This window comes from Sapajus apella, unplaced genomic scaffold (genome assembly GCF_009761245.1).
Source record: "Sapajus apella isolate SASKATOON/1434 unplaced genomic scaffold, GSC_monkey_1.0 scaffold77, whole genome shotgun sequence".
Lineage (NCBI taxonomy): Eukaryota > Metazoa > Chordata > Mammalia > Primates > Cebidae > Sapajus > Sapajus apella.
The window spans coordinates 9,915,120-9,939,336 of record NW_022437017.1 but is presented as its reverse complement, the minus strand read 5'-3'; the positions used below and the strand labels follow the sequence as shown (position 1 = coordinate 9,939,336).

Sequence of the window (24,217 nt, the reverse complement as noted above, 5' to 3'; positions counted from 1 at the left end):
AAAAAAGGCGAGATGAGGTCTCACTATGTTGCCCAGGCTGGTCTCGAACGCTTGGGCTTAAGCGATCCGCCTGCCTCAGCCTCCCTCGGCTTTTAAACACCCTGTTGGGGGCGGCTACGGAGGCTCACGCCTGTGATCCCAGCACTTTGGGAGGCCGAGGCAGTTGGATCACGTGGGTAAGGAGTTCGAGACCAGCCTGGCCAACATGGTGAAACCCCATCTCTACTAAAAATACAAAAATTAGCCGGGACTGGTGGCGCGTGCCTGTAATCCCAGCTGCTCGGGAGGCAGAGGCTGCTGTGAGCTGAGGTCGTGTCACTGCATGCCAGCCTGGGCGACAGGGCAAGACTCCGTGTCAAAAAAAAAACCAAAAAAAAAAACGAAAACAGCCCAGGGAGAGGCCTGACTCCCGCCATCCACGGCTGCTTCCGGCGTCCACTGGGGGTCTCGGGACCCTCCCAAGGTGGGGTCTGCTCTAGTTCAGACGCTCATGACGCCTTTGCGGGGTGCCCGGGCGCCCCGGCTTTGGGATCAGTCAGAATCAGGTCCGTAGCGCGCAGCTCTCGGGCTGGGAAGTGCCTCAGAACCTGGAAGATTCTCGAAAGTTCTGGAAGGTTCTCGGGGGGAGGGGTCCTCGCGAGCGATGACGCCTGTTTTCCCACCGAGGCCGGCATCCGGGGGTCTGAATGGAAGACAAAGGACCGGGAGCGCGGGAGGGCGGCGCCCGGGGGCGGCCACACGCGTCCCGCCGCCCGCTCTCCTAAGCAGAGTACTCGCGGGAAAACGGCGGAGGCGGTCGGCGGAAGGGGCGGGGCCGACTCGCGGCCGTGAGCGCTGATGGGGCGGGGCCTGCGCGCGTTGGGAGCGCGCACGTCCCATTGGGCGGCGGGAGGCAGGGGGCGGAGCTTGGCGGCGCCGCGAGGCAAGCCCCGCCTCCGGCCCCGCGGGGAGCGGCGGCGGCGGCGGCGGCGGCGGAGGCGGTGAGCGCGGGCGGCGCGGATGGCGGCGGTTGACGGGCGGGTCCTCCGCCGTTGGGGCCGCCGCGGCCTCCTCGCCCTGGCTCGGGGCGCCGCTCTAGGGAACGCTTGGGGCCGGGTGAGCCCGGCGGGATGCGTTCTTCTCTTCCGCCGGGCGGGGGCTGAGGCGAGGAGGCCGGGCCTGGGGGGAGGGGCGGCCCCGGCCTAGAGACTCCTCGGGGGCGCCTGGTCCCCGCCGCCATGCGTACCCCCACTTTGCCCGGACCCCCTTTCCCGTTCCTGCCGCTGTGGGCCCCCCAGTTTGCCTGGATCGCCTTTCCCGCCCTTGCTGCCGTGGGCCCTCCCTTTACGTGAACCCTCTTTCCCGTCCCTGCCGCTGTGGGCACCCCCCCCGCCTTGGACCCCATCTCCGTGGACCCTCTCCCCCATACTCGCTGCCTGGACCCACGTCTCCTTCCCTGGGTCCTTCCCCCACCGTGAAACCTCCCATCCCTGCTGCCTGGACCTTCCGCTCCACCTCCTCCCTGAGCCCCCCAACTTCTGCTGTGATCCCCCCCCCCGTTGCGCCACCCCCCGGTTCCTGCCAGCCGCACCCCTCCCTCCCTCGCGAAAAACCTTTCCCTGCTGCCTGGACCCCGACTTGTGCTGCGGTGCCTGAAACGCCACCCCCACCTCTGCCGGGAACCCCCTCTTCCCTGCTGCGGGGGCGCCCCCCTGCGTTGCTGCTAAATTCCACCCCCACCCCCACACCTCCTTTTCCCTTCTGTCAACAGCCAAGCCAGCCCTTCCCATTGGCGCCCTGAACGGCCCGCAGCTGTCCCGCTCTTGTCAGGGACATGGCAGGCCAAGGGACGGGCGTTTTTCGGCTCTTATTTTGTGTGCGCGCTGTGGTCCGCTGTGAACTCCCCAAATTGGGGAGGGTTGTGCGCTTTGATTGTGCAAGACGCCTCCCCTGCCGAGTTCGGAGGCAGGCCTTCTGCGCGGGGATGATTTATTCAGGAGCCTTTTAAAAATGAGCTAGACAGAACCTTCGGGAGGGACTGTGCTCTATTTTATTTATGAAAAAATGCAGGCGCCCCCCCCGGGTGCCGAGCCCCGCCGTTTCTGTTTGTGGGTCTGCTTTTTGGCACCGAGCCTCTCAATGCGGGACTGTGGATTTGAACCATCTACTTGAGGCTGAGCCGAGCTAACCTTTGCCCCTGAGGGCTGTGTGTCTGCGTTAATAACGTCGCAAGCACACAGTTTGATGAACCTCCGTGCACATTTCGTTGCAGGGCACACCCGCGTCAGACCTCGGAGCACTTTGTGCCAAAGCACCGCCGCTTGCCATATGAGTATAAATGATGGCGGATGCCAAGTATGTCCTGTGCCGATGGGAAAAGCGATTATGGCCTGCGAAGGTGACAGCCATTATTCTGCAGTTTCAGGAATTAGAAATGACTTTCGGGTGACAAGTAAAATCTTTATCAGGAGCTACCTAGGAGCTGCTTCAGTGAAGTGATGGAGCTAGGACGGCTGGCACTGATTCTCTTTCCCCATTTAGTAGGGTTTTGGTCTACTGCTTCCAAGGTTACGCTTCCAGAAATGTCTTTTTTTTTCCCCACAAAAAAAAAAAAAAAAAAAAAAAAAAAGAATCAGCTATAAAAAGGCTTGTAAGTCTGTAACTCAAGGAAAAATCTGGCAAGCAGCCCTGTGATAGTAAATTATGGTCGTGTTCAGGGATGCTTTCCAGCAATTCAGTAGACAGTGCTCGCGCCAATGCAGAAGCCCGGGGCCGTGTCTTTGTCTGCCAGTGACCTCCTGTGCCTCGGTTTCCCCATCTGTGAAACAATGGGGATCGGACCAAATACCTGAAATCCCCTGGTTGTAGACCTTCAGGATTACCTGCTGCATGTGTACGAAATGTTGCCACTGTTTCTTACTAGGTCAGCTGTTTTAATAACGAGGGTCTCCTTTTTTTTAAATGTAGGTTTTGGCCCGAACCAAGACTTCAACAAAAAATAAGAGAAAAAAGGAATATTTTCTAGATGTTCAAATCCTCTCCCTAGAGGAAAAGTTAAGTGTCGTGTTTTTTCTAATACTGTTTTTTCCTGTGTAGATTTCTGATACTTCCATTCCCTACCCCCACAAAACAGTTGAAGTCCACTCTTAATGGGCTTATCCACTGTTTACTTACTGTAATTCATTAATGATCGTAATAACCTCATGAGAAACAACTCGTTTGGTTTTATGTGAATTTGGAAGCTGAAGATACAAACGAGGCATTCTGTGAGATCTGTGGAGAGATTGGTGCAAAAATTGAGTACATGTAAATTATACTAGTTTGTGGCTAAAATAGGGATTTTTTTTTTTTTACTGTTTCTTAATCATTGCCATAACATAAAAATAGGGATATTTCCTTCCTAGAGATCTGTGTGTCTTCAGAAGCCTCTTTGACAGGCCCATCCGTTTTGAAATATTTGGTTTTTGAGCCCGTCACTCTAAACTAGGCTTCAGCATTCAAAAGGCAAATAACCCATGACCAGGCGGCACGTTGTTCTGCTCTGCGAGTGTCTGGCATTGGGGAGGCGTAGGTCGTCTAGAGTGACGGCAGCTCAGATGCCCATTCCTGTGTGATTGTGGCGAGGGTGCTTCTGCCGGGAGAATTCCCAGTTCGGGAGAGAGCAAGGAGACTCACCCTCCGAGTCACTGGCTCCCGTCGCTCTTCCTTGCGGAGCCCCCCCGCCCCACTCCTTCCTGCCTGCATCTTCAGAGCGGCCTCGAAGGAAGCACGCCTGGTCCCCAGCTCACACTTTCCCTGCGGCTGGGAAGGTAATTGAACACTCGAGTTTAAAAGGAAAGCACATCCTTTTAAACTAAAACACACCTGCTGGGCTGTAAACAGCTTTTAGTGACATTATCATCTATTCTGAAAATCTAGCAAAGGAGTTATTTGTGCAGTTGAAAGTAGGATTTGCCTCATAAAAGTCACAATTTGAATTCATTTTTACTCTTAAATCCAGCCAACCTTTTCTGTCTTAAAAGGGAAAAAAAAATATTCACCAGGGTTCTTTGCTGCCTCTAACCTCAGGCAGATGAATTCCTAGTTGGCTGTGACTTTTGGTTTAAGTGGAAGGTTGGGGAGGAAAATGCATGTTTGAAAATGTCTGGGTGATGGTGGCTGGTGGTGTATAATGTCGATTCTGTCTCTGCAGAATTCAGGTGAAAAGCAGCGAAGTTGGGATCCTAGAGAAGTCTCACATCGAAGCCATTGCCTCCTCGTTAGGTAAGAGTGTATTTCTAAGTGGCCACTAGGTTTTAATAAAATAAGAGATCATTTGGGAGAAAGTGAAGGCTCAGCTTTTTGGGTAAAAATTCACTCTGTTCATCATGTTTTTCTTGATACAAGGGCACGTGAGTTCCCTGAGCTGCAGAAGGGAGCATGGGTCTGCTTTCTTAAACCTTTCCAGAATGTGCCCTAGAACCAGGCCCGTTCTTGACACCCAGAGTGGTCCCTGGTGAGCATCAAGGTCGTCTCATTCCTACGTGGCCTCCAGTACACAAGACGTGGATGACTTTGCTTCCATGAAGCGGGGCGGTTTTCCTTTTTCCTTTGCTCTTCCTGTAGTGAGACTCCCTGTGGTTCTGTCTGCCTGGCCGGTCTGATCTCAGTACAAGGTTTGAGAAGCAGTTGGTTATGTGTGTAAAATTCCAGAGCGGAGCCCAGTGGAGGGAACGGGTGGCCCGGCACTGGAGTTGGTGGCGCCCTATTGTTTGAGCCATTGTCACGGTGGGCACGAGGCAGGTTAGAAGTGGAGATCTCAGCTTCCCGTCCACCCTGGTGTGCTTTCTCCCGGGCCCTCAGTTCGGCACCCGCCTCCTTTGCAGACAGTGGGTGAGAGAGGCTTTGCCTGAGCCCAGCCAGGGACATGTCATGCACACACACACGAGTGAGGAGTGTCATGGAGCGCCTGCTCCCTAGCCACAGTTCGGAAACCCAGACGTGCCGTCTTTCTCCTCAAAGTGGCACTATTTATCCTATTTGCAAAGAATTGTTTCTCTTACGAAAAGATGGACCAGAATTGCCTCCAATGTTGTTTATAAAATCAGGTCTGTGTTCCTGTGTCTTCCAAAAAACGGCTCTTGTTTAAAGCAGGGTCTGTCTCTATTGCTTAGGCAGGGTTGGCCATCATCTCAGATGGCGGCATCCTCGTTGGCGCACATTGTGTTGGGGGCTGGTTGTTTGTGGGGGCCTTTAATATTCAGCTGGGAAATACTGTTTTGATTGCGGCATTATGCCCGCTGAGTTGTGTTACTGCATCCATCATCTTGTTCAAACAAATAGCACCATATCTATATGTCGGAATGAATAAATAAACGTCCTGCAGCAGGGAGGTTGGGCTGGAAACCAGAGGCCCACGATGCTCTTTGCTGGCTTTGAAATGCCCTTGCAAAGAAGTATTGAAAATTTACCAGCCCACAATGAGTCTTTTAAATCTCCTATTCCTTGCTACCACCAGCCCCCCAACCAAGAATACAAGAATATGTGGCCAGCAGAGTTCTTTATGTAGTTGGCATTGGTTTTTATGGAGCCCGATTGAATTTGAAATTGTAAGGCTGAGAGAGGATTTGCAAAACATTTGAATACATTTTGCTCATGGGATTGTTTTGTAACTCGGAGGAATTTATCTTTGTAGCCAATCAGGTTAAGGTCAGTCAATTTGGTTTTTAAAGACATGAAGCCTGGAAGCCGGGAATGAATAGCTGTCGTGTAGTAGCCTCACCCCCTTTTTGGGAAAATGTAGGTGAGAAATGTGAGTCCTCCCCGTCACTGACAGGTTTGAAACTAGCCGTCAGAGTTAGACAAGTGTGCTTTGAAAGCGATGCCCGACCGCAGCGCCCGGGCAGGGAGCATGACCGGCATTGTGTGTGTTCCGTCCCTGCAGCCTCACAGAACGAGGCTCCTGCAGCACCCCTGGAAGAGCTGGCCTACAGACGGTCACTTCGCGTGGCTCTGGATGTTCTGAGCGAGGGGCTTGTGTGGAGTCAAGAAAGCTCTGCAGACACGAGTAGAGGTGAGCGGTCTCCGAGAGGGAAGCCCACGGAACCCGTCTCCTCGCCCTGTGATTCCAGCTCCTCGTCTCCTCCCGGCGGAGGCGCATTGGGCAGTTCCGGACCTCACAGAAGGAGGGAATGTGTGCAGCAAAGCCTGTCAAGGCCGTTCACTTGTGGAAAGGACCCCAAGTGCAAAGTGGACCACAAGAAGGGACTCAGGAAAAGTGACAGCCCTAGAGGCCTTTCGGTCCTCTCACCTGGCGGTGGTTCCCAGGATGGGAGCCAGTCCAGAATCCACCGCAAAAATTGGACTCGCACAAGTAAGAGCGGAAGAGACTCAGCACGGAAGTCCAGCCTGTGCCCCAGTGGGTCTTCCCGTTCAGAGAGTGAAGCGGAGGACAGTGGGAGCAAGGCAGGCCGCTGGGCAGCTCCGTCCTCGCCCTCCGGGGCCAGGGAAGACGATCCCTGTGCCAACGCCGAGGGACGCAACCCCGGTCTGCCGTCAGGCAGCCTCACCGTGCCCCCAGCCCCTGAGCCCTCAGCCTGCTCGGAGCCAGGCGAATGCCCCGCGAAGAAGAGGCCACGCTTGGATGGCAGCCAGAGGCTGCCTGCCGGGCAGCTGGAGCCCAGGGCCGCAGGGGCTGCACCGTCCCCTGGGCCAGAGGTGGGGCCCAGGGAGTCCACGACCCTGCGAAGCACCGCCAGTCTCCGCTCGCCTCCCTCCCACGCCCCTATGGATGAAACCAGACGTCCTCAGCCGGATTCCCAGAAGCTGGAGGAAGGTAAAAGTTTCTCATGGAGGAGGACAGCATAGAGGGTGGAGTCCTGCTCCTCCCGCAGCCAGACTGGGAAGCCAGGCACGCGCGCATTTTTAACCAGATCTTAATGAGATCATTACTGAAATAGAGCAGAGACTTCCTTCTTCCTTTTTTGTCTGTCTCCCCCCGGGCTATAATTACTTCACCTTCTCCCAAATATTAGTATTTTTATTTTTGTTCGGAAGCGCAGGGAGTCAGGCGCGTGAGGAGTCCGTGGAGGGGCGGATGGGCCACGATTGTCTGCGGCGGAGCTGGGAGCATTGTGGCTGTGCCGAGGCTGAGGCTGCGCCCCGAGGATTAACCCTTTCATTAACTGTTACAGAAGCAATAACGCACTCCCATTACATTGGGCAGGAATCTCAAAGTGATTAACTCACTCAAAAGCCTTCTGTCTTTTTCAGAATTCATGTGCAGATATATTTTTGTGTGGTTGCAGGCAAGCACTGTGATTTGTTTCCTTTAATATTGTAGCATCCCTTAATTTTGAAATGCGAGTTCTGAAATCATGATTACTGCATGATCAAATGTCTGGAAATCTACTTGCTACTCACTGCGTAGATTTCAGACTTGATTCTGAACTTCTTTGCTGAGGCCGCCATCTCCGTAGCATGGTGGAGCGGCCGGGAACTGAGGTTGCCTGTCTGCCATGCTCCGGAAATGACAAAAGTGTCTGAAGGCGAAGTGGCCGTACCCTGCCCGGCTCCACAGTCAGCTCCTGTCCCAGCCCTCCCTGCGTACCCACTGTGCGCCTCAGATGTGAATGGGTAGCCGGGCCGGGACAAGGGGATTCCCACCCAGAGTGTGCGCAGCTTCTGTGGCTGAGGTCGCTGCTGCTTACGGCCCGCCTTCCATTCACGTTCACCGCAGGCCTCTCTCCCTCCCTTCCTCCCTCTCTTGTTTTTCTTGAAAACGTGGTTTATCAGAAGCGCACTCTGTTTGGCAGTGTGGAATTTTGTGTAGCACGGAGCCTTTTCTTGATGCATTGATGGTCATGTGTCATGAAATGTTTTCTTGGGATGAGTCATCAAGACAGTGCAGTGATGATGAAAGTCTAATATCACGTTATTGGCAGACTGCCAGTCTTCTGAAGTGTCTGTGAGGTCGAATTCGATGCATTCTATACTGGAGGAAGACGAGGAAGATGAGGAACCACCGAGAATCCTTTTATACCACGGTAAGCAATGAGCTGGGAGCGCGCCTGCAGCCCTAACGACGCGCCCAAAGGCGGTGTGGGCTGTGGTTCTGAGACCGTGCCCGCCGTCCTCCACCAAAGGGCTCCTGCTAGTTCATTGCTTTCCCACTGCACCGAGACCTGGAAGGGACCTTCAGAAGTGCCACGTTGTCAGTCCCGTATCTTAAGCATAACCTACACAAAGGGAAGAGGGACTCCTGGGAAGAGACGGCCCAGCCCTCCCTGTTAGAGCGCTACTGCTGTCACTTACCTCAAGCCCTTGTCCTCCTGTCCCCTTGCTGGGAATGAAGGACGGCCCGGTGAGCCAAGGGGCTGTGTCGCCATTGCTTGGGTGTGGCCGTGGCGCTGTCTCGAGGCCTCTGTTGGCAATGGCATTTGGAGGGGCCGTCCAGGGGGAGAAGTGCTCCCGGCCTCTCCTATAAGTAGCTGCCTGCACAGGAGGGAAACCTGCTTTTAGGTGCTGCTGAGCAGCTACATGGAAGGGACTAGAAATGAGAGACCCAAAGATCTGAACCAGCCATGAACAGAAAGTCAGCTTTTCGAACCAAGTCATGAGATCCAGCCCCGCTTCAGACTTGCCCATGAAGCATTCATCTCAACTAATCTTGCTTTTCTTTAACCTTCTAGTTTCAAAATAATTGTAGATTCACAAAACAGTTACGGGTAGTACAGGGAGGGCTGCGGGCCTCTCACCCGGGCTCCCCCGCCGGCAGCACCCGGAAGACGTGGGGTGCCTCCTGGCCAGGAAGCTGGTGTGGGTGCAGCCACGGGGGCGCCAGTTCCCGCACACTTGAGCGCCTGTGGACTTGTTATGTCGTTTCTTTTTTCTGTCCAAGCCGTTTGAGTGCATTTCCATCATTTAATGAGCTTCATTACAGTTTCACATTTTCCTTTTTTTTTTTTTTTTTTGCCTAATGCTAATGGTCAGACTTTTGAACAGTTTTCCACATGCTCTTCGGATCCCTTTCCTTTGGGTGAGGAGTCGCCACTCACCAAACCCCGCCCTACCCACTGGGCACCTGCCTGGATGGTCGGGGATCGCAGGTGCTGTGGGGCACTCACTGGGGCTTCCAGGAAATCATCTCTGCAGGATCAGTTCACACAGGAAGAGCACAGTGCCCTTGGGAAGGCCCTTTCCCACCACGCCGCCCCACAGGGTCAGGTCACCAGGCCTCACAGAGCCCATGCTGGCTGGCTTCTGGCCCAGCGGGAACTGGGCTTTGCTCCCGTTTGGTTTTGCTTCCTGCCAGGCTGGCCATTTTTTGAGCCCTGGCCGGCCTCCGAATTGGCTGCCTGTCCACGTGGGCCTGGAAGTTTCTCTTGAAGACCGAATGCCCCTGACGGGGTAAACAGCGCTGCTCTGTGTTCGCAGCAGGCTCCCTCCCCAGTTGCCTCCCTTCTCCGCTCACGTTGGTTACGTTACAGGCCTGCAGGTTTTCACCTGCATCCGCGTCCGGCGGCACTTCCCTCCCTCCGCTGTCTGTCAGCCACACAGAGGCTTCATGTGTCTAAGGACAGCCAGTTGCCAATAGTTTTTCTAATATTTCAGTTTTAAAATTGTAAACCATTCCCTCATTTTTTGGCGTTGAAAATATTCATAAATAGTTTTCTAGTTACGATTTAAACAATTTTCTTATTTTTGACCCTAGTTTCTCAGAACCCCCTTTAGAAATTCAGTCCCTGTGTTGGGCTCTTTTCCATGCGCTGTTGCCTCACTTCTGTTGTGTGCCACTCTTTTTAAAAAGTGTTCTCCTGTGGAGTGACTTTAGAGAAATTGCACACAGAGGACGGAGCCACTGCCACCCCTCATGGCACCCTCGAAGCCCCAGGATGCCTTTGTCACAGCTGAGAACCCAGCGCTGCAGCTTTCTCAGAACTGCTGTGGTTTTGTTCTGTGGTCTCATCATTGGCGGTGAGACTCAGGTCCTGTGGGTTATGAATCTGCCTTGCAAATTCTCCTTTTCAGTGAATTACATTTAAGTTAGGTTTAGACACTATCTCGGTAACTGTTTTCTCGGTCTGTTATACCCAGGGTTTGATGTGGATTTGACTTGTCTATTCTTTTTTTGTTGTTTTTCTTTTTTCTTTCTTTAATTCTAGAACCACGGTCGTTTGAAGTAGGAATGCTAGTCTGGCTTAAATATCAAAAATACCCCTTCTGGCCAGCAGTGGTAAGAACAGCTTTCTCCATCTTCTAAGATGTAGTTAGTCAAATTTCATGAATTTTTATTCCGCTCCTACTCAGTTCTTGACAATTTGTCCTGGACAAATGTTTTCATTATTTTGTTTTTCCTGGGAAAAGTTGCTGGGTTTATACAAAAGACTTCTGGAGATGTTTGTACCTAAATAAAGGCACAGTGGAGGTGGTGTTTGTAGGCTACATTTTCAGCCAAGCAGGCTTAGAAAGACCTGCTTGAAAAAAATATTTGTGGCCTGGCGTGGTGGCCCATGCCTGCAATCCCAGCACTTAGGGAGGCCAGGGTGGGTGGATCACAAGATCAGGAGTTTGAGACCAGCCTGGCCAACATGGTGACACCCCATCTCTAACTAAAAATGCAAAAAATTAGCCTGGTATGATGGTGGGCGCCTGCAATCCCAGCTACTGGGGAGGCTGAGGCAGGAGAATTGCTTGAACCCGGGAGGTGGAGGCTGCAGTGAGCCAAGATTGCATCACTGCGCTTAGCTGGGCAACAGAGCAAGACTTTATCTGGGAATGGGGGAAGGAAAAAGATTGTGATTCACTCATTTTCAGTACTGTGCGTTTCACCCAGTTTTACCCCATTAGAGCTCATTCATTCGGACGTTGTGGGGCTGGTTGCATGCATCCAGATAGGTATTTGAAATCCTGTCCAAGTTCCCAGTGTGGGTGATGAGTTGAGGCAGGGGCAGATTCTCCACTCCCGTCTTGCAGGCCTGCAAGTTGCAGTCATTAGTTTGGGTGTTGTCGTGGGCACGGGTGCTGTCCTGGCCCTCACCTCTGCTTCCTGTTTTACCTTTTTTTCCCTTTATTCTCCTAAGAGACAGTAATGTTTAAATCCAAAAGGCGTTTGCTCTGCACTAATCCGGAGACGATTTTGTTGCTCTAATGACCGACCTCACCCAGGTCACCCAGGCTCCTTGCATGTGACTGATTATGGTCCCGGACACCTTAGGATTGAATCAGTGCAGTGTTTGCTGGGGAGGTTAAGCATGTTTATGGCCGAGCTGGCCTCGTGTCGCCTGTTGGCTGGCGGTGTTGGAGGCCAGGCTTCTGGGCCCTCTGCCCTCCCTCAGCACTGGCTTCCCCTGCCGCACCTTGCTAGTCTTCCCTTGTTTTCATCAGTTTCTGGGGTCCCTGCTGGGTTAACAGGTCACTGGTGTGACAAGTTCCTGGGGCATAAGAGCTGGCGGCCTCCTGGAGGGCAGAGCCGTTGGAGGCGCTGGTTGCTGGCGCTTCTCGCTGCCTTCTCAGGGTGGCCCCGGGAGGCCAGGACTGGGGGGGCTGGGGGGAGGTGGCAGCACCATGCAGTCCCCCACCCCTCCCCATGTTCCTGAGCCTTTCTGCGGTCACTCCACTCACCCAGAGCATGGAGGATACACCTGCCCTGCTGGGCCACTGGGAGATCGGTCAGGATGCTTACTTAAAGAGGCAGCTGGCAGTGGTAGTGCGGTTCTGTTTATTTAAAAACCCAAACAAAACCGGCTGATTCCGCTCAGAAGGGAAAGCATTTAAGTGATGCGTGAGGCCATGTCTCAGCGCTTCCTTTCGAGAGACTTCCCCAGGGTCATCCCCAGAGCTGGGGCAATGCCTCTTAACATGTAGCATGTCAGAAAAAATGTTTTAAGGTCCACGATCTCTTTTTTGTTTTGACATTTTATTTTCTTGGATTTGTGAACAGGTCAAAAGCGTCCGGCGGAGAGAGAAGAAAGCAAGTGTGCTGTTCATCGAAGGGGACATGAACCCGAAGGGGAAAGGGTAGCGCTGCTCTGGTTTCTGAGGACGGGCCGGGTGGTGGGCTGGCCGCTCTCAGAGCGGGTGTGGGGATGAGGGGCAGACGGGAGACCCCAGCACGAGTCCAAGCCTGGGCAGGGCTGGCGGGGTATCACTGGAGGTGTGCCCTTCCTGTGACCTCTCACTGGCTGGGAAGGATAAGTCGGACAAAGGCTGTGTGTGAAGGATCTGGTCAGACACTGCAGTTTTCACAGCTTGATTTGCCGGCTTTGAAAGAGCCCAACCAGATGTTCACTGAGGCCCCGTTTCCCACAAACTGTAGCAAAATGTGGTCCAGGCAGGTGTGCAGACAGCCTCCCAGCCTCCACCTGAGTTTGCCCCTGGGTTACCTGGTCGGTCCTTAGTCATGGGATGAGAGCACACGTAGCTGGATCAGCTGGCCGAAAGCAGCCTTCAGACCATCTCACTACATGCTGCAAATTTGAATGCACAGAACCAGTGTCTTCGGACTCCTGGTACTTCTGAGCTGCCCCCGAGGGGTGGGAGGTGTGGCGTGGAGACCAGGCCTGCCTGACTTGGGGGGGCCCAGTGAGTGTCGCCAAAGTCACTGGACCCACCGTGATGCATTGAGGACTCCAGGGGCTTCTTGGCAGCTGGGGAAGCGGTCACCTTCCTTAAATAAGCTGGGGCTGGCGGGGCCTGCAGCCGCCTCCACTAATCTATCAGAGGCAGGGAAAGAGTTTTGGCTTGTTAGAGGAAGTTCATTCATGTTAACTTTTCCATCTCTCTGCTTCCAGTATCACAGTGTCCCTTAGAAGATTAAAGCACTTTGATTGTAAAGACAAACAGACACTTCTGGTAGGTGGATTATGATTTGTGCTTGCTTCTTTAAAGGTTGATTTTGTGATTAGTAAACACGTCCTCTGTGTAGCTCTGGAAACCATGGCTGCGCTGTGCGTGTGATTGTTGGTGCGAGTAGCAGAGCCGGGCTGCGTTCTGAGTTGGAGCGTGGGCTCAGTCACTGCACTGAATTCTCACAGCTGCCCTAGGAAGTTGCGGCCCCATTTCCCCACTTGACAGGTGAGGAAGCCGAGGCTCTGGCGGGGACAGTTTGCCCAGGGCCACCAGGCAAGGCTGCAGTGGAGAGCCCCTGCACAAGGCCACTGCCTTCCCTGGCTGTCTGTTCTCAGTCCACCCCAGGGCACACGTGCCTCTGTAGCCAGCCCCTTGAGGTCGAAGGCGTCCCTAGTTCAGCATGCCCTCAAGTGCCACGGTGAGCCTAGCCTATGCCATGTGGCGCATCAGCTTGCTGCAGAGCGGATCCCCGTGCCCTGGAGCTGCAGCCAGCTTTCATCACGTGCTGTCGATGAACTGCAAGGGGCTTGTCTAACTCAGAAATATCTGTTTCCCCTCTGGAAATACCCATTTTGTTGTAGCGACTTTGAACACCAACTTGTCAACTCAGTGCAATTATTTTTACTTCTCTGGAATCCGGTGTTCAGCCTTTCCTAGGTTTTGCCATTACAGCTGAGCCCAAAATGAACATCTTCCTGTCTGTTCCCACATTATCCCCTGAGACAACAGGCAGGGCCGAGGCCGTCCGGGCGGACTCTTGTGACGTGTGCTGTTTTCTGGTGTCTTGACAGTTTCATGGCGAGCGCATGCTTTGGGCGTGGATGGCTTTTTCTTTCCCTAACCTTGTGAGATTGGCACTGTGTCTGTCCTGAGCTTTTCCTTGTACGTCAGTAACCCGCGTTTCTCTGAGGCGGTGACCCTCGCTCCCTGCCTGTCACTGACGTGGGTTTGTTCACTGCAGCCCGAAGGTGCTGGGGGAGGGCACAGACCAAGCAGGAGCCGGGCCTGCCTGACCTGAGCTTGCCTCCCGCTCCGAGAAGTGTCGTTTCTGGCACGAGGCGCTGGCTCACGCCTATGATCTCAGCATTTTGGGAGGTCCAGACAGAAAAGATCACTTGATCTTGGGAGTTCAAAACAAGCCTGGGCAACATACAGAGACCCTGTCTCTACAAAAAATAACAGAAATTAGCCGGCGTGCTGCTACTCAGGAGGCTGAGGTGGGAAGATGTTTTGAGCCGAGGACCTGGAAGCTGCAGGGAGCCGAGATGGCGCCACTGCACTTCAGCCTGGGCGACGGCGAGACCCTTTCTCTAAAAATTAAACACGGTGTCTTTTCCACTCTCAAGGATCTGAATTACTTTCTAAAAATGGAGGAAGGTGTGCGGTGAGGAGGACAGTAGGAAGCTCCGTACCTTAGAAGGGCTGCAGTTTATAACACAAAGCCTATGTTCTGAGAGCACAGGGTGCCAGCTCCCTTCTGAGAGAGCGCGCGCTCACACCTGCTGGTGCAGTCAGGTGTGGTGGGCCTGAAGCCCACTTTATTCTGGGGTAGTCAGTGGCTTCCAAGGAAGGGTGTTGGGGAAGCCGCGCTTTAGGAAGGTGCAGGAGCTGCTGGGGCGGCAGAGAGCAGTGTCCACTGGCCTTGGGATACACTGATGGTGCACTTTGTTCCCGGTGGCCCTCGGCTCTGGTGTTCCCTGGGTCATTGTGTGGTGGTCGTGGCTTTGTGGCATCTGTGGGGCTGCTGTGTCGTTTTCTGAGGACCCACCCGGCTGCCAGCTCAGGTGCCTGCCTAGCCTGGCCGCAGTCAACAGCCCCCAACAAAAACGTCTCTGAGGGCAGCGTATTTCCAAGACTTCACATATTGTCATAGGGCACATGGAGGTGTTTCCACTGTGGATGCCTTCAGACTGGGCCAAGGCGCTGGGTCCCCTGCGACCCCCGTTTGAGAAGCCCAGGGCCCAGACCTGTGTCTGGCGTGTGTCCTGCTGATCAGGGCATTCCTGCGCGAGGCATCTGCCAGCCCCCTTTGTCAGGGAGGATCAGAGGTGTGGGCTGGAGGGCTGGGCGGCCTGGACACATGGCTAGTCCCTGCGTGGCTTCTGAACCCAGGGTGCTTGGTGCTGCCTCCCACTGACGCCTACCACCCGGGTCTCCTTGTAGAACCAAGCCAGGGAGGACTTCGACCAGGCCATCGGCTGGTGCGTCTCCCTCATCACCGACTACAGGGTCCGGTTAGGTACGCGGGGTGCTGGGGGCATGGCCCCTCCAAGGGTCAGGGCTGGAGCTGCCTGGGGGCGAAGCATGTCTCTGTGGCCCTGGGGTATTCCCTGTGGGTGGGCTGGGGTTCTGTCCTGGCCTGATCATTTCCTAAACAGAGACGCCGGGGTGGCCCCTGGAACGTGCTTCCCGGGAGTCCTCTTACGTCTACACACTGCTGTCTCCCCTGCACTCCCTGCAGGCTGCGGGTCTTTTGCCGGCTCTTTCCTGGAATATTATGCAGCTGATATAAGTAAGTCTGCAGGCACATCTTGGAAAGTGTGGTCTGCCTTTTAGCCCTTTAGAAAAAAACAGTCTTTTATGTCTAAAGCTGTGGAAGGGGACTTTGGGGTCAAGGCACTGTCTACAGCCACCCGGCATTGTGCAACCCTACCAGGTTTTGATGTGACCCCTGAGGCTCCCTGGTACCTGGGGCTGCTGGTATCCCCGGTACAGCTTCTGAAGCCTGCCCTGGGGCCCTCATCCCATGGGCCACAGCTACCCTGTCCTAGCTGTGGCTGGTGGCTGTGCACCTCAGATACTCTTCAGAATGTAGGCCAGGTGTGGAGGCTCACACCTGTCATCCCAGAACTTTGGGAGACTGACGTAGAAGGATTGCTTGAGGCCAGGAGCCCTGGACTAGCCTGGGCAACAGAGCAAGACCCCATGTCTACAGAATAATATAGAAAAAAGCGATCTGGCCTGCAGCACGCACACCTGCAGCCTCAGTTGCTGGGGAGGGAGAGGTGGGAGGACGGCTTGGTGACCTGTGTGACTGCACCACCGCTCTCCAGCCTGGGGGACAGAGCGAGACCTTGTTTCAGAAAGAAAGAGAATGTGCCACGAACACCAGAACGTTTGGCCAGCATGTCATTGTTGGTCCAGCATTTTCCGTTCTGGACAGCAGCGGGGTTTTCCATTCCTGTCAGCTGGAAGAGGGGTGGACGAGGCTGAATTGATTCTTCTTGGGCAGTGCTGCACGGGCAGGCGCTTTGCTCTGCTCTAAGGGCCAGTGAGCGGAGAAAGGCTGGGGGTCCTAGCAGAGGAGGGGTCTTGAGGACCATGAATGCACCACACCTGCGCTGATGTGGAGCTTGAGCTCTAGGGTTGCCCCCACCACTGCGTGTTGCAGCCTCAGAGGAGGGGTCTTGAGGACCATGATGCACCACACCTGCGCTGATGTGGAGCTTGAGCTCTAGGGTTGCCCCCACCACTGCGTGTTGCAGCCTCACTTCAGCCCTGACCCACGCCGCGTGGTAAGGAGCCCACGCGCTGGTCCCGCCACACGTGCTTCCTTTGCAGGCTATCCTGTCCGAAAATCCATCCAGCAGGACGTCCTGGGGACCAAGTTTCCTCAGCTGAGCAAGGGGAGCCCCGAGGAGCCGGTGCTGGGAAGCCCCCTGGGGCAGAGGCAGCCCTGCCGGAAAGTGCTCCCTGACCGCTCTCGGGCTGCCCGGGACCGGGCCAACCAGAAGCTGGTGGAGTACATCGTGAAGGCCAAGGGCGCAGAGAGCCACCTGCGGGCCATCCTGAAGAGCAGGAAGCCATCGCGCTGGCTGCAGACCTTCCTGAGCTCCAGCCAGTACGTGACCTGCGTGGAGACCTACCTGGAGGACGAGGGACAGCTAGACCTGGTGGTGAAGTACCTGCAGGGCGTCTACCAGGAGGTGGGCGCCAAGATGCTCCGGCGCACCAACAGCGACCGGATCCGCTTCATTCTGGATGTGCTTCTGCCCGAGGTAAGCCGCGGACTGCTGTGGCATGCGCACAGAGGGGCCTGCGCCAGGACTTTCCAGAACCTACCTGAGGTGGCTGCCATGGTGCTCGCCCCTGCCCGCTGCCTGTCGGTGGCGATGGAGCGGGAGGCCTCATGTGTTTACATCCCGTTGGCGCTGGGAAGTGGGAGTGCCGTGCACCTGGCCCTTTGCACACATGGAACCGCTTAGATGCTGTTGGGGCCAGGGAGTGCGAAGCTCCCTCCCCACCGTGGGCGCACAGATGCCCCCCAGCCTCAGTGGGTCAGCCCTGTTGAACCCATGGGGAGTGGGAAATTCAGAATCACATTTAGTGCCCAGGTAAACCCACTGTAATTTGAAAAATGGAACATCGATGATACATTTAACGCTCTGATAAACCCATGGTAAGTAAAAATATCAGAAATTCGATCGTCTGTGATCTTGAACTTCTGGGGATTTGGGGCTTGGTGAGGAGCAAATACAGATTGTTTTGAAGTTGTATCTGAAATTTCAGAGAGGACACTGCTGGGCATATGTGTACATCTGTGGGAAAAAATACTCAAAACTATTTAATTTTCTAAGCATGGGAATTTTCAAATACGTACAATAAGAAAATAGCATCGTGAGCTCCGATGTTCCATAACCTTCTGGGAATGAGTTTTGGAGCATAGAAGACCTCAAGCGTTTTTTTAACCCATAAATACTTTACTGTGTGTCTCTAAAAGGAGGATGACTCCCCTGGGGACACTGGCAGCGTCTGGGCACATTTGTGCCTGTCACAGCCTGGGCGCTTCTGGCAGGGAGTGGGTCGGGGTAGGGACACCGCTTGATGACACCCTGCAGTGACCAGGACGCCCAGCCCAGAGAACAGCCCGGCCTCAGTGTCCACAGGGCCGAGCGGGAGAGACCCTGCTCTCAACCAGACGGACTGTGTTGAAATGGTTTTGCCATAATCACAATACCAAAAAATAGGACTGACTCCTTAACACCTGGTTACATCTGGTGGTTAGTGTGGATTCAGGATACTCCCTTTTTTTTTTTTAATACAATAAACTTAAAAATTTTCAGAAATGCACTTGTGGGTTTGGGTTTTGCCTTTCATTCTTGGCATTTAGTGACCTGAGCTGTTTCTAGTCCGAAAGAGAATACTGATTTAATTAAGAGACATCGTTACGGGCCGGGCGTGGTGGCTCACGTCTATAATCCCAGCACTTTGGGAGGCTGAGGTGGGCGGATAACAAGGCCAAGAGATTGAGACCATCCTGGCCAACATGGTGAAACCCCGTTTCTACTAAAAACACAAAAATTAGCTGGGCATGGTGGTGCGTGCCTGTAGTCCCAGCCACTACGGAGGCTGAGGTAAGAAAATTGCTTGGAACTTGGGAGGCAGAGGTTGCAGTGAGCCGAGATTGCACCACTGCACTCCAGCCTGGGCAGCAGAGAAAGACCCCGTCTCAAAAATAAAGGAAACGTCATTAGAAGCAGGTTCTGAACCATGAGCTAGACCCTGTGTGGAGGCCAGAACCTGGTGACCCAGGCTCACTGCAGCCTCGTCAGCCGCGTGCCTCCTGGGGCCTGATGGGCGGCGCCGGCTGCTGCTGACCCCGCGCCCTCTCACAGGCCATCATCTGCGCGATCTCTGCGGTGGACAAGGTGGACTACAAGACGGCCGAGGAGAAGTACATCAAGGGGCCCTCGCTGAGCTACCGGTAGGCTGCTCCCGGCGCTGTCTGCTGCCGCTACGTCTGCCTGACAGGTTCTGCTTCCACACCCACTGCTGCAGCCCCTCTCCCTCGTGTGGTGGCCCAGGTGCTGGGTGGTGAGCTGATCACACACGCTGAACATGCCCCTCGGGTCTCTCTCACCCTCCAGGAAGGCTGGCCACGGCCCGGGTCTTCCAGCTGGTCGCCGTGGGCAGCGCAGGGCCACGGGCGCGTGCCTCGGCCGTGTCTGTTCTTAATCTCTTTTTGCAGGGGGCTGGTGTTTGTATTTGGAACTTTCCTCCCAGTGTCTGCAGCGCCATGGCTGTGTGAGGAATACAGCGAGATTAAGCAGCAGCAGGGCCCGGCGTTTTCCAGCAGCCAGAAGAATGCTGTGATCAAGATGTTTCTCTCACGTCCGTGTGCTTAGCCGCCCTTGGGTATTGGGCCCCCAGAGTGCCTAATCCTGTCTCTGGGCACGCGGCCAGGCCTTGCTAGGAGCCAGGCGGGGCCCACGGGGCAGTGACAGGCTGAAGACTCAACTAGAGTCAAGGATGGGGTGTCGGGCCAGGGCGGCTCGCCCGGCCCCCAGTCACACAGCACTCGTGGTGAAGATGCTGAGGTCCCTCACCAGCCCTGTGTCCTCCCTAGGCAGGGCAGGAGGGGCCGCTGGGGAGGTCAGGGAGAAGGAGGTATGGGGCCTCGGTGGCGTTGGCAGGCACCCCTACAAAGCTGTCCGTAGGTGGGATTTGGCTTCGTTTAGGGAGTGTTGGCCCAGCTGGCTGACCGAAACAGGAGAGGCCTTTGGAAACAGAAACTGGTGTTTGCCTGCTGGATCTCATGGTCCCAGCCTGTCAGGCTTGAAGTGAGGTCCAGGACACCCGCACCCACCCTGAGGGTTTGTCCTCCCATTTCAGAAGCCTGGTAACCAGTCCTCTCCTGTCTGTGGCAATCTTCCATCCTCCTGATTTTTTTTTTTTTTTTTTTTTTTTTGAGTCTGGGTTGGCAACATCAAAATCCACTAGGAGTTCTTCATGGCTTACGGTTACCAGAAAAACCTTCAGCGAACTGGGAGAAATGGTGTTTGGTGCGTGATGAAGTGCATTCGGTTGAATACACAGGCCATGGTTTTATCACGCCGGGGACGTGGTTGAAATAACGCGACCAGTGAGTGGTGTCGCGTCTGATCTTTGGCCTCGGTGACACCTTGGGTCACACATTGGGTGTCCTGGGACCCAGTCCCCGGCCCCTGTGATGCCTTCCCGGTGTTTCCCAGGCCCTCCTGTTCTTGAGAGTTGCTCCGTGAGCCAGCCTACACTCCTCCTGAGGCCGTCCTCGGGCTGCCCCTTGGCCCGCTGCAGCTGGCATGCTCCCGTTTTCCGCCTCAGCTAGGGTGCGCTTCAGAGCCGGCAGCCCCCGTTTCTCTCTCTCCATCCAGGGCAGCCCTGTTCCTGAGAGGGGTTGCTAATTAAGCAGTTGTTAATTTAATTTTCCTTTATAGGAGGTCCCTTAATAAGGACAGTTTGGCATCTCATACTCTTTCATAAAAAATTATTAACGAGGCGCAATGGCTCACGACTGTAATCCTAGCACTTTAAGAGGCTAAGGTAGGACTGCTTGAGCCCAGGAGTTTGAGACTGCAGTGAACCATCATTGCACCACTGCACTGTAGCCTGGGTGACAGAGCAACACCGTCTCTAAAAATATTATTTTAAAACATTGTTAAATACACATATCATAAAAGTTACCGTCTTAACCTTTTTAAGTGTACGGTTCGATGGCAGTAAGCATGTTCACCCTGCTGTGCAGCAGGCACGGCTGCCCATCTCAACTGCTCATCTCTCAGACTGAAGCTCCGGCCCCGTCAAACAACTGCCCTCTCTCATATGTACATGCATACAGGCACACACACACACACACTCCGGCCCTGTCAACTGCCTCCTTTTATGTGCGCGTGCGCGCACACACACGTGCGCACACACACACACGGAGTCTTGCTCTGTTGCCCAGGCTGGAATGCAGTGGCGTGATCTCTACTCACTGCAACCTCTGTCTCCCAGGTTCAAGTGATTCTCCTGCTTCACCCTCCCCGAGTAGCTGGGACTGCAGGTGTGTACCACCATACCTAGGTGGTTTTTGTATTTGTAGAGATGGGGTCTTGCTGTGTTCAGGCCTGTCTCAAACTCAGGCCTCCAGCAATCCTCCTGCCTTGGCCTCCCTTGGGATTAAAGGCGTGAGCCACTGCACCTGGTCCTCTCATTTTTTTTTTTTTTTTTTTTTTGAGACGGAGTTTCACTCTTGTCACCCAGGCTGGAGTGCAATGGCGTGATCTCGGCTCACCGCAACCTCTGCCTCCTGGGTTCAGGCAATTCTCCTGCCTCAGCCTCCTGAGTAGATGGGGTTACAGGCAAGCGCCACCATGCCCAGCTAATTTTTTGTATTTTTAGTAGAGACGGGGTTTCACCATGTTGAGCAGGATGGTCTCGATCTCTTGACCTCGTGATCCACCCGCCTTGGCCCCCAAAGTGCTGGGATTACAGGCTTGAGCCACCGCGCCCGGCCATATTTTTCTTTTATTTTTTGAGATGGAGTCTTGCTGTGTTACCTAGGCTGGAGTGCAGTGGTGCGATTTCGGCTCACTGCAGCCTCTGCCTCCTGGGCTCAAGTGAGTCTCCTGCCTCAGCCTCCCCAGTAGCTGGGATTATAGGTGCCTGCCACCATGCTTGGCTAATTTTTGTATTTTTAGTGGAGAAGAGGTTTCAACATGGTGGGCAGGCTGGTCTCGAACTCTTGACCTTGTGATCCTCCCATAGTGCTAGGATTACAGGCGTGAGTTGCTGCACCTGCTCTCTTTCTCATCATCTTTAACACACAATGATTAACTGCTAAAATGAAGTATCTTGTTTTCTGAAGGGAAAAAGAAATATTTGACAACCAGCTCCTTGAAGAGCGGCGCCGGCGATGATGGAGCAGCTGGCTGTGCGTCAGCGGGAGCCTGGTGGAGGGAGTGCCTCTGGTGTGCACGAGCGTTTCTGAAAATGGGGGACTCGGGGGAGCACGTTCGCTTTTGGAGCCGTCTGTGTTCTCCTGCGTGGCAGTCCTGATTTCCATACTTCTGGAGAATCCATTTCGTCAACATCGAAAGCCAGTTTTCTTTGGCAATTTTTTTCATTTTATTTTTGGCCTTTTTTTCAAGATACAGTTCCGGAGAGGTTTGGAAAGGACAGAAGCGTGTTTACTGTGCGTCAGTGCTTGTGGCTGTGTGGCGGTTTCACCTGACGTGCATGTTTGTGTCGTGTGTGTTGCATCTCATATTAAATGGAAGGTTTTCAGGTGTGTCTGCCGTGAGCACGGAGCTTCGCAAGTGGGAATGGTCTTTCCGGGTTTGCTGTTTGGTGTGTCCCCCTTGTGTGGTTTCCACCTGCACCGGTTCTGAATCTGCTCTGCCATTCAGCGCGCTCTGCGGCTCTGAGGAATTAGCCTTCGTTAGAGGTGGGAGTGCGCATGGGCCGCTGCTCTGTGTTGTGTCTGCTGTGGCCTCAGGAGGAGCAGGACGCGCACCTTTCGGGGGCCTCTGCACTCTGCGCCATAGGGAGTGGCCTGCAGCGTGCTGCACTAGGCCAGGCCGCCCCACCTCCCCTGCCTGCCTGGCCTCTTCTAGTGAGTGAATTTCCCCCTACTGTGTCGTCACCTCTCGGCCAGTCACCGAGGGCTTGGTCATCGGCCTGGATGGCTGTGCTGGGATCCCAGGGTGGCTGGCATCAGGGTCACCGTGGGGGCCCTGCGTAGTCCTGTGACCGGCCATCACAGAAGCACAGCCCTTGTAGGGAAGTCCAGCTGGGCTCCCGTCTGGAGAAATGGCTTCCAGGGTGTGGCTGCCGGATGGGCTCTGGTCCACAGTCCAGAGCCGGGGCCGCGGGTTGCTGCTGTGACTCGGTGGGGCTCAGCCAGGCTCCAGCAGGGTCAGAGATTCTTTTAAGGTCCCAGCCACAGATACTGAATTATTTGTTCTCAGTGGCTGCCCAAGGCTGCAGCTGTACCGCAGTGCTGGCGAAGCTTCCAGGCTCCAGGGCCTGGCAGCCTGGGAGCTGTTTCTCCCCACTCACTGGACTGTGCCTGACCCTGGCTGGAGGCCTTGCTTTGAGGGGCCGTGGACCCTCCTCCCTCAGGCCCTGCCCAGCTCCTGCAGCCACCGGAGAGCAGATGGGAACACGATTGTCTCTGGGACAGGCAAGGCGCTGAGCAAGATGAAGCTGCAAGGACACTCATATCAGGTCCTTGGAACTTGGGAGGTGGCAGAGATGGCTGCTGCTCGGGAACTGTGATTCTCTGAAGTCCAAGAGCCGGAAACCCGGCCCTGGCCAGACAGTTGTGCCGGCATGCTGGAGTTCCGTGTTTTCTGAAGCAGAGGGGCAGAGCCCTGAGGAGGCAGGGGGCTGGCCCTGTGCTGTGTCACTCTTTGGGGGACACAGGGCAGCCAGTGCAACCGCCTGCGGAGGGAGCTCAGCAGCATTGCATGTACGGGCCTCGTGCCTTCTCACGGAAAGTCCCCACAGCCGCCCTCCGCGGTGGGTTCCCGAGGGGCGGAGGCAGCGCTGCGGTGTTGCGGGAAGCTCGGGCCCACGCTGAACTCTTCTGCTGTTGTGGGGTACTTTGATCCGTTTGTTTTTCTGCCGACATTGCCGTGTTTGAGGCGGAATTAAACACCTCCCAGACCTCGCTTGTCTTTTCTGAGCCCCAGACACGCCCCGCAGCGTGGGCTGTACAAGCTTGGAAAATGAGAGAGCGACTCTTGCGTGCCCAGGGACACGGCCTTGACCCCGAGGTGGATTCTCGCCTCACTAACGGTCCTAGGGGCGCTGCTTAAACAGCAGCCCGAGGCTGGCCTGTGGCTCACCCTGTAATCCCAGCACTGGGAGGCCAAGGTGGGCGGATCACCTGAGGTCGGAAGTTCAAGAGCAGCCTGGGCAACATGGTGAAACCCAGTCTCTACTAAAAATGCAAAACTTAGCCGGGCGTGGTGGTGCGTGCCTGTAAGCCCAGCTACTCAGGCGGCTGAGGCAGGAGAATCGCTTGAACCCGGAAGACGGAGGTTGCAGTGAGCCAAGATCACATTACTGCACTCCAGCCTGGGCAACAGAGTGAGACTGTCTCAAAAAATTAAACAGCAGCTGGGGCCCCACTGGAGTTCACGCCTGTGGCTCCAGCTACCTGGGAGGATTAGGTCGGAGGATTACTTACTCGGAGGTCAAGGCTGCAGTGAGCCGAGATCACGCCACTGCACTCCTGCCTGGGTGACAGCACCTGTCGGGGAGGGGATCCTTGCAGCAAAGCCCCACCCAGCAGGTGGAACCAGAACCCGTGTATTCCCACTCGCCCATCCCCACCCCACCCACGCTGTCTGCCCTTGCTGTCCTTTGGGGTCTGAGGGTGACAAGGCCACTGGGGCAGGCCGTGCCTGGGTGCTTCCCTCAGTAATGGATTGTGGGCGCTCTGGGTTGTCAGCCAGGCAGTCGGGTGGGAGTTGGGGGGCTGACCTGACAAGCTCGGCCAGTGAGGAGCACTCCAGGGCCCTGAGGACGCCAGTGTGGGGGGTCCTGGGTGTGCCAGGGCTCTCAGGACACCAGTGTAGGGGTCCTGGGTGTGCCGGGGCTCTCAGGACTCCAGCGTGGGGGGTCCTGGGTGTGCCGGGGCTCTCAGGACGCCAGTGGGGGG

At 55.1% G+C, this 24,217-nt stretch overlaps 1 protein-coding gene and 1 pseudogene across 4 annotated transcripts; both read left to right on the top strand.

Annotated features, from left to right (window-relative positions):
- The first annotated feature begins 887 nt into the window (after positions 1 to 887).
- On the top strand, positions 888 to 21,835 carry PWWP3A (PWWP domain containing 3A, DNA repair factor). Of its 4 annotated transcripts, none has more exons than XM_032252430.1 (14): positions 888 to 980; positions 2,252 to 2,377; positions 2,947 to 3,032; positions 4,172 to 4,242; positions 5,903 to 6,793; positions 7,902 to 8,003; positions 10,122 to 10,192; positions 11,900 to 11,976; positions 12,750 to 12,810; positions 14,971 to 15,046; positions 15,269 to 15,319; positions 16,369 to 16,805; positions 18,423 to 18,511; positions 21,416 to 21,835. In XM_032252430.1, exons 2-14 carry the CDS (start codon positions 2,318 to 2,320, stop codon positions 21,465 to 21,467), a joined length of 2,124 nt encoding a protein of 707 aa, XP_032108321.1. In that variant the 5' UTR covers positions 888 to 980; positions 2,252 to 2,317; the 3' UTR covers positions 21,468 to 21,835. The 4 variants fall into 4 exon arrangements, with proteins under 4 accessions (XP_032108321.1, XP_032108323.1, XP_032108322.1 ...); XM_032252431.1 differs by having other exon boundaries at positions 925 to 1,095; positions 21,416 to 21,832; XM_032252432.1 differs by lacking the exon at positions 5,903 to 6,793.
- Positions 21,836 to 21,937: 102 nt separating this feature from the next.
- LOC116532855 lies at positions 21,938 to 23,220 on the top strand (annotated as a pseudogene).
- The last annotated feature ends 997 nt before the right edge of the window (positions 23,221 to 24,217 follow it).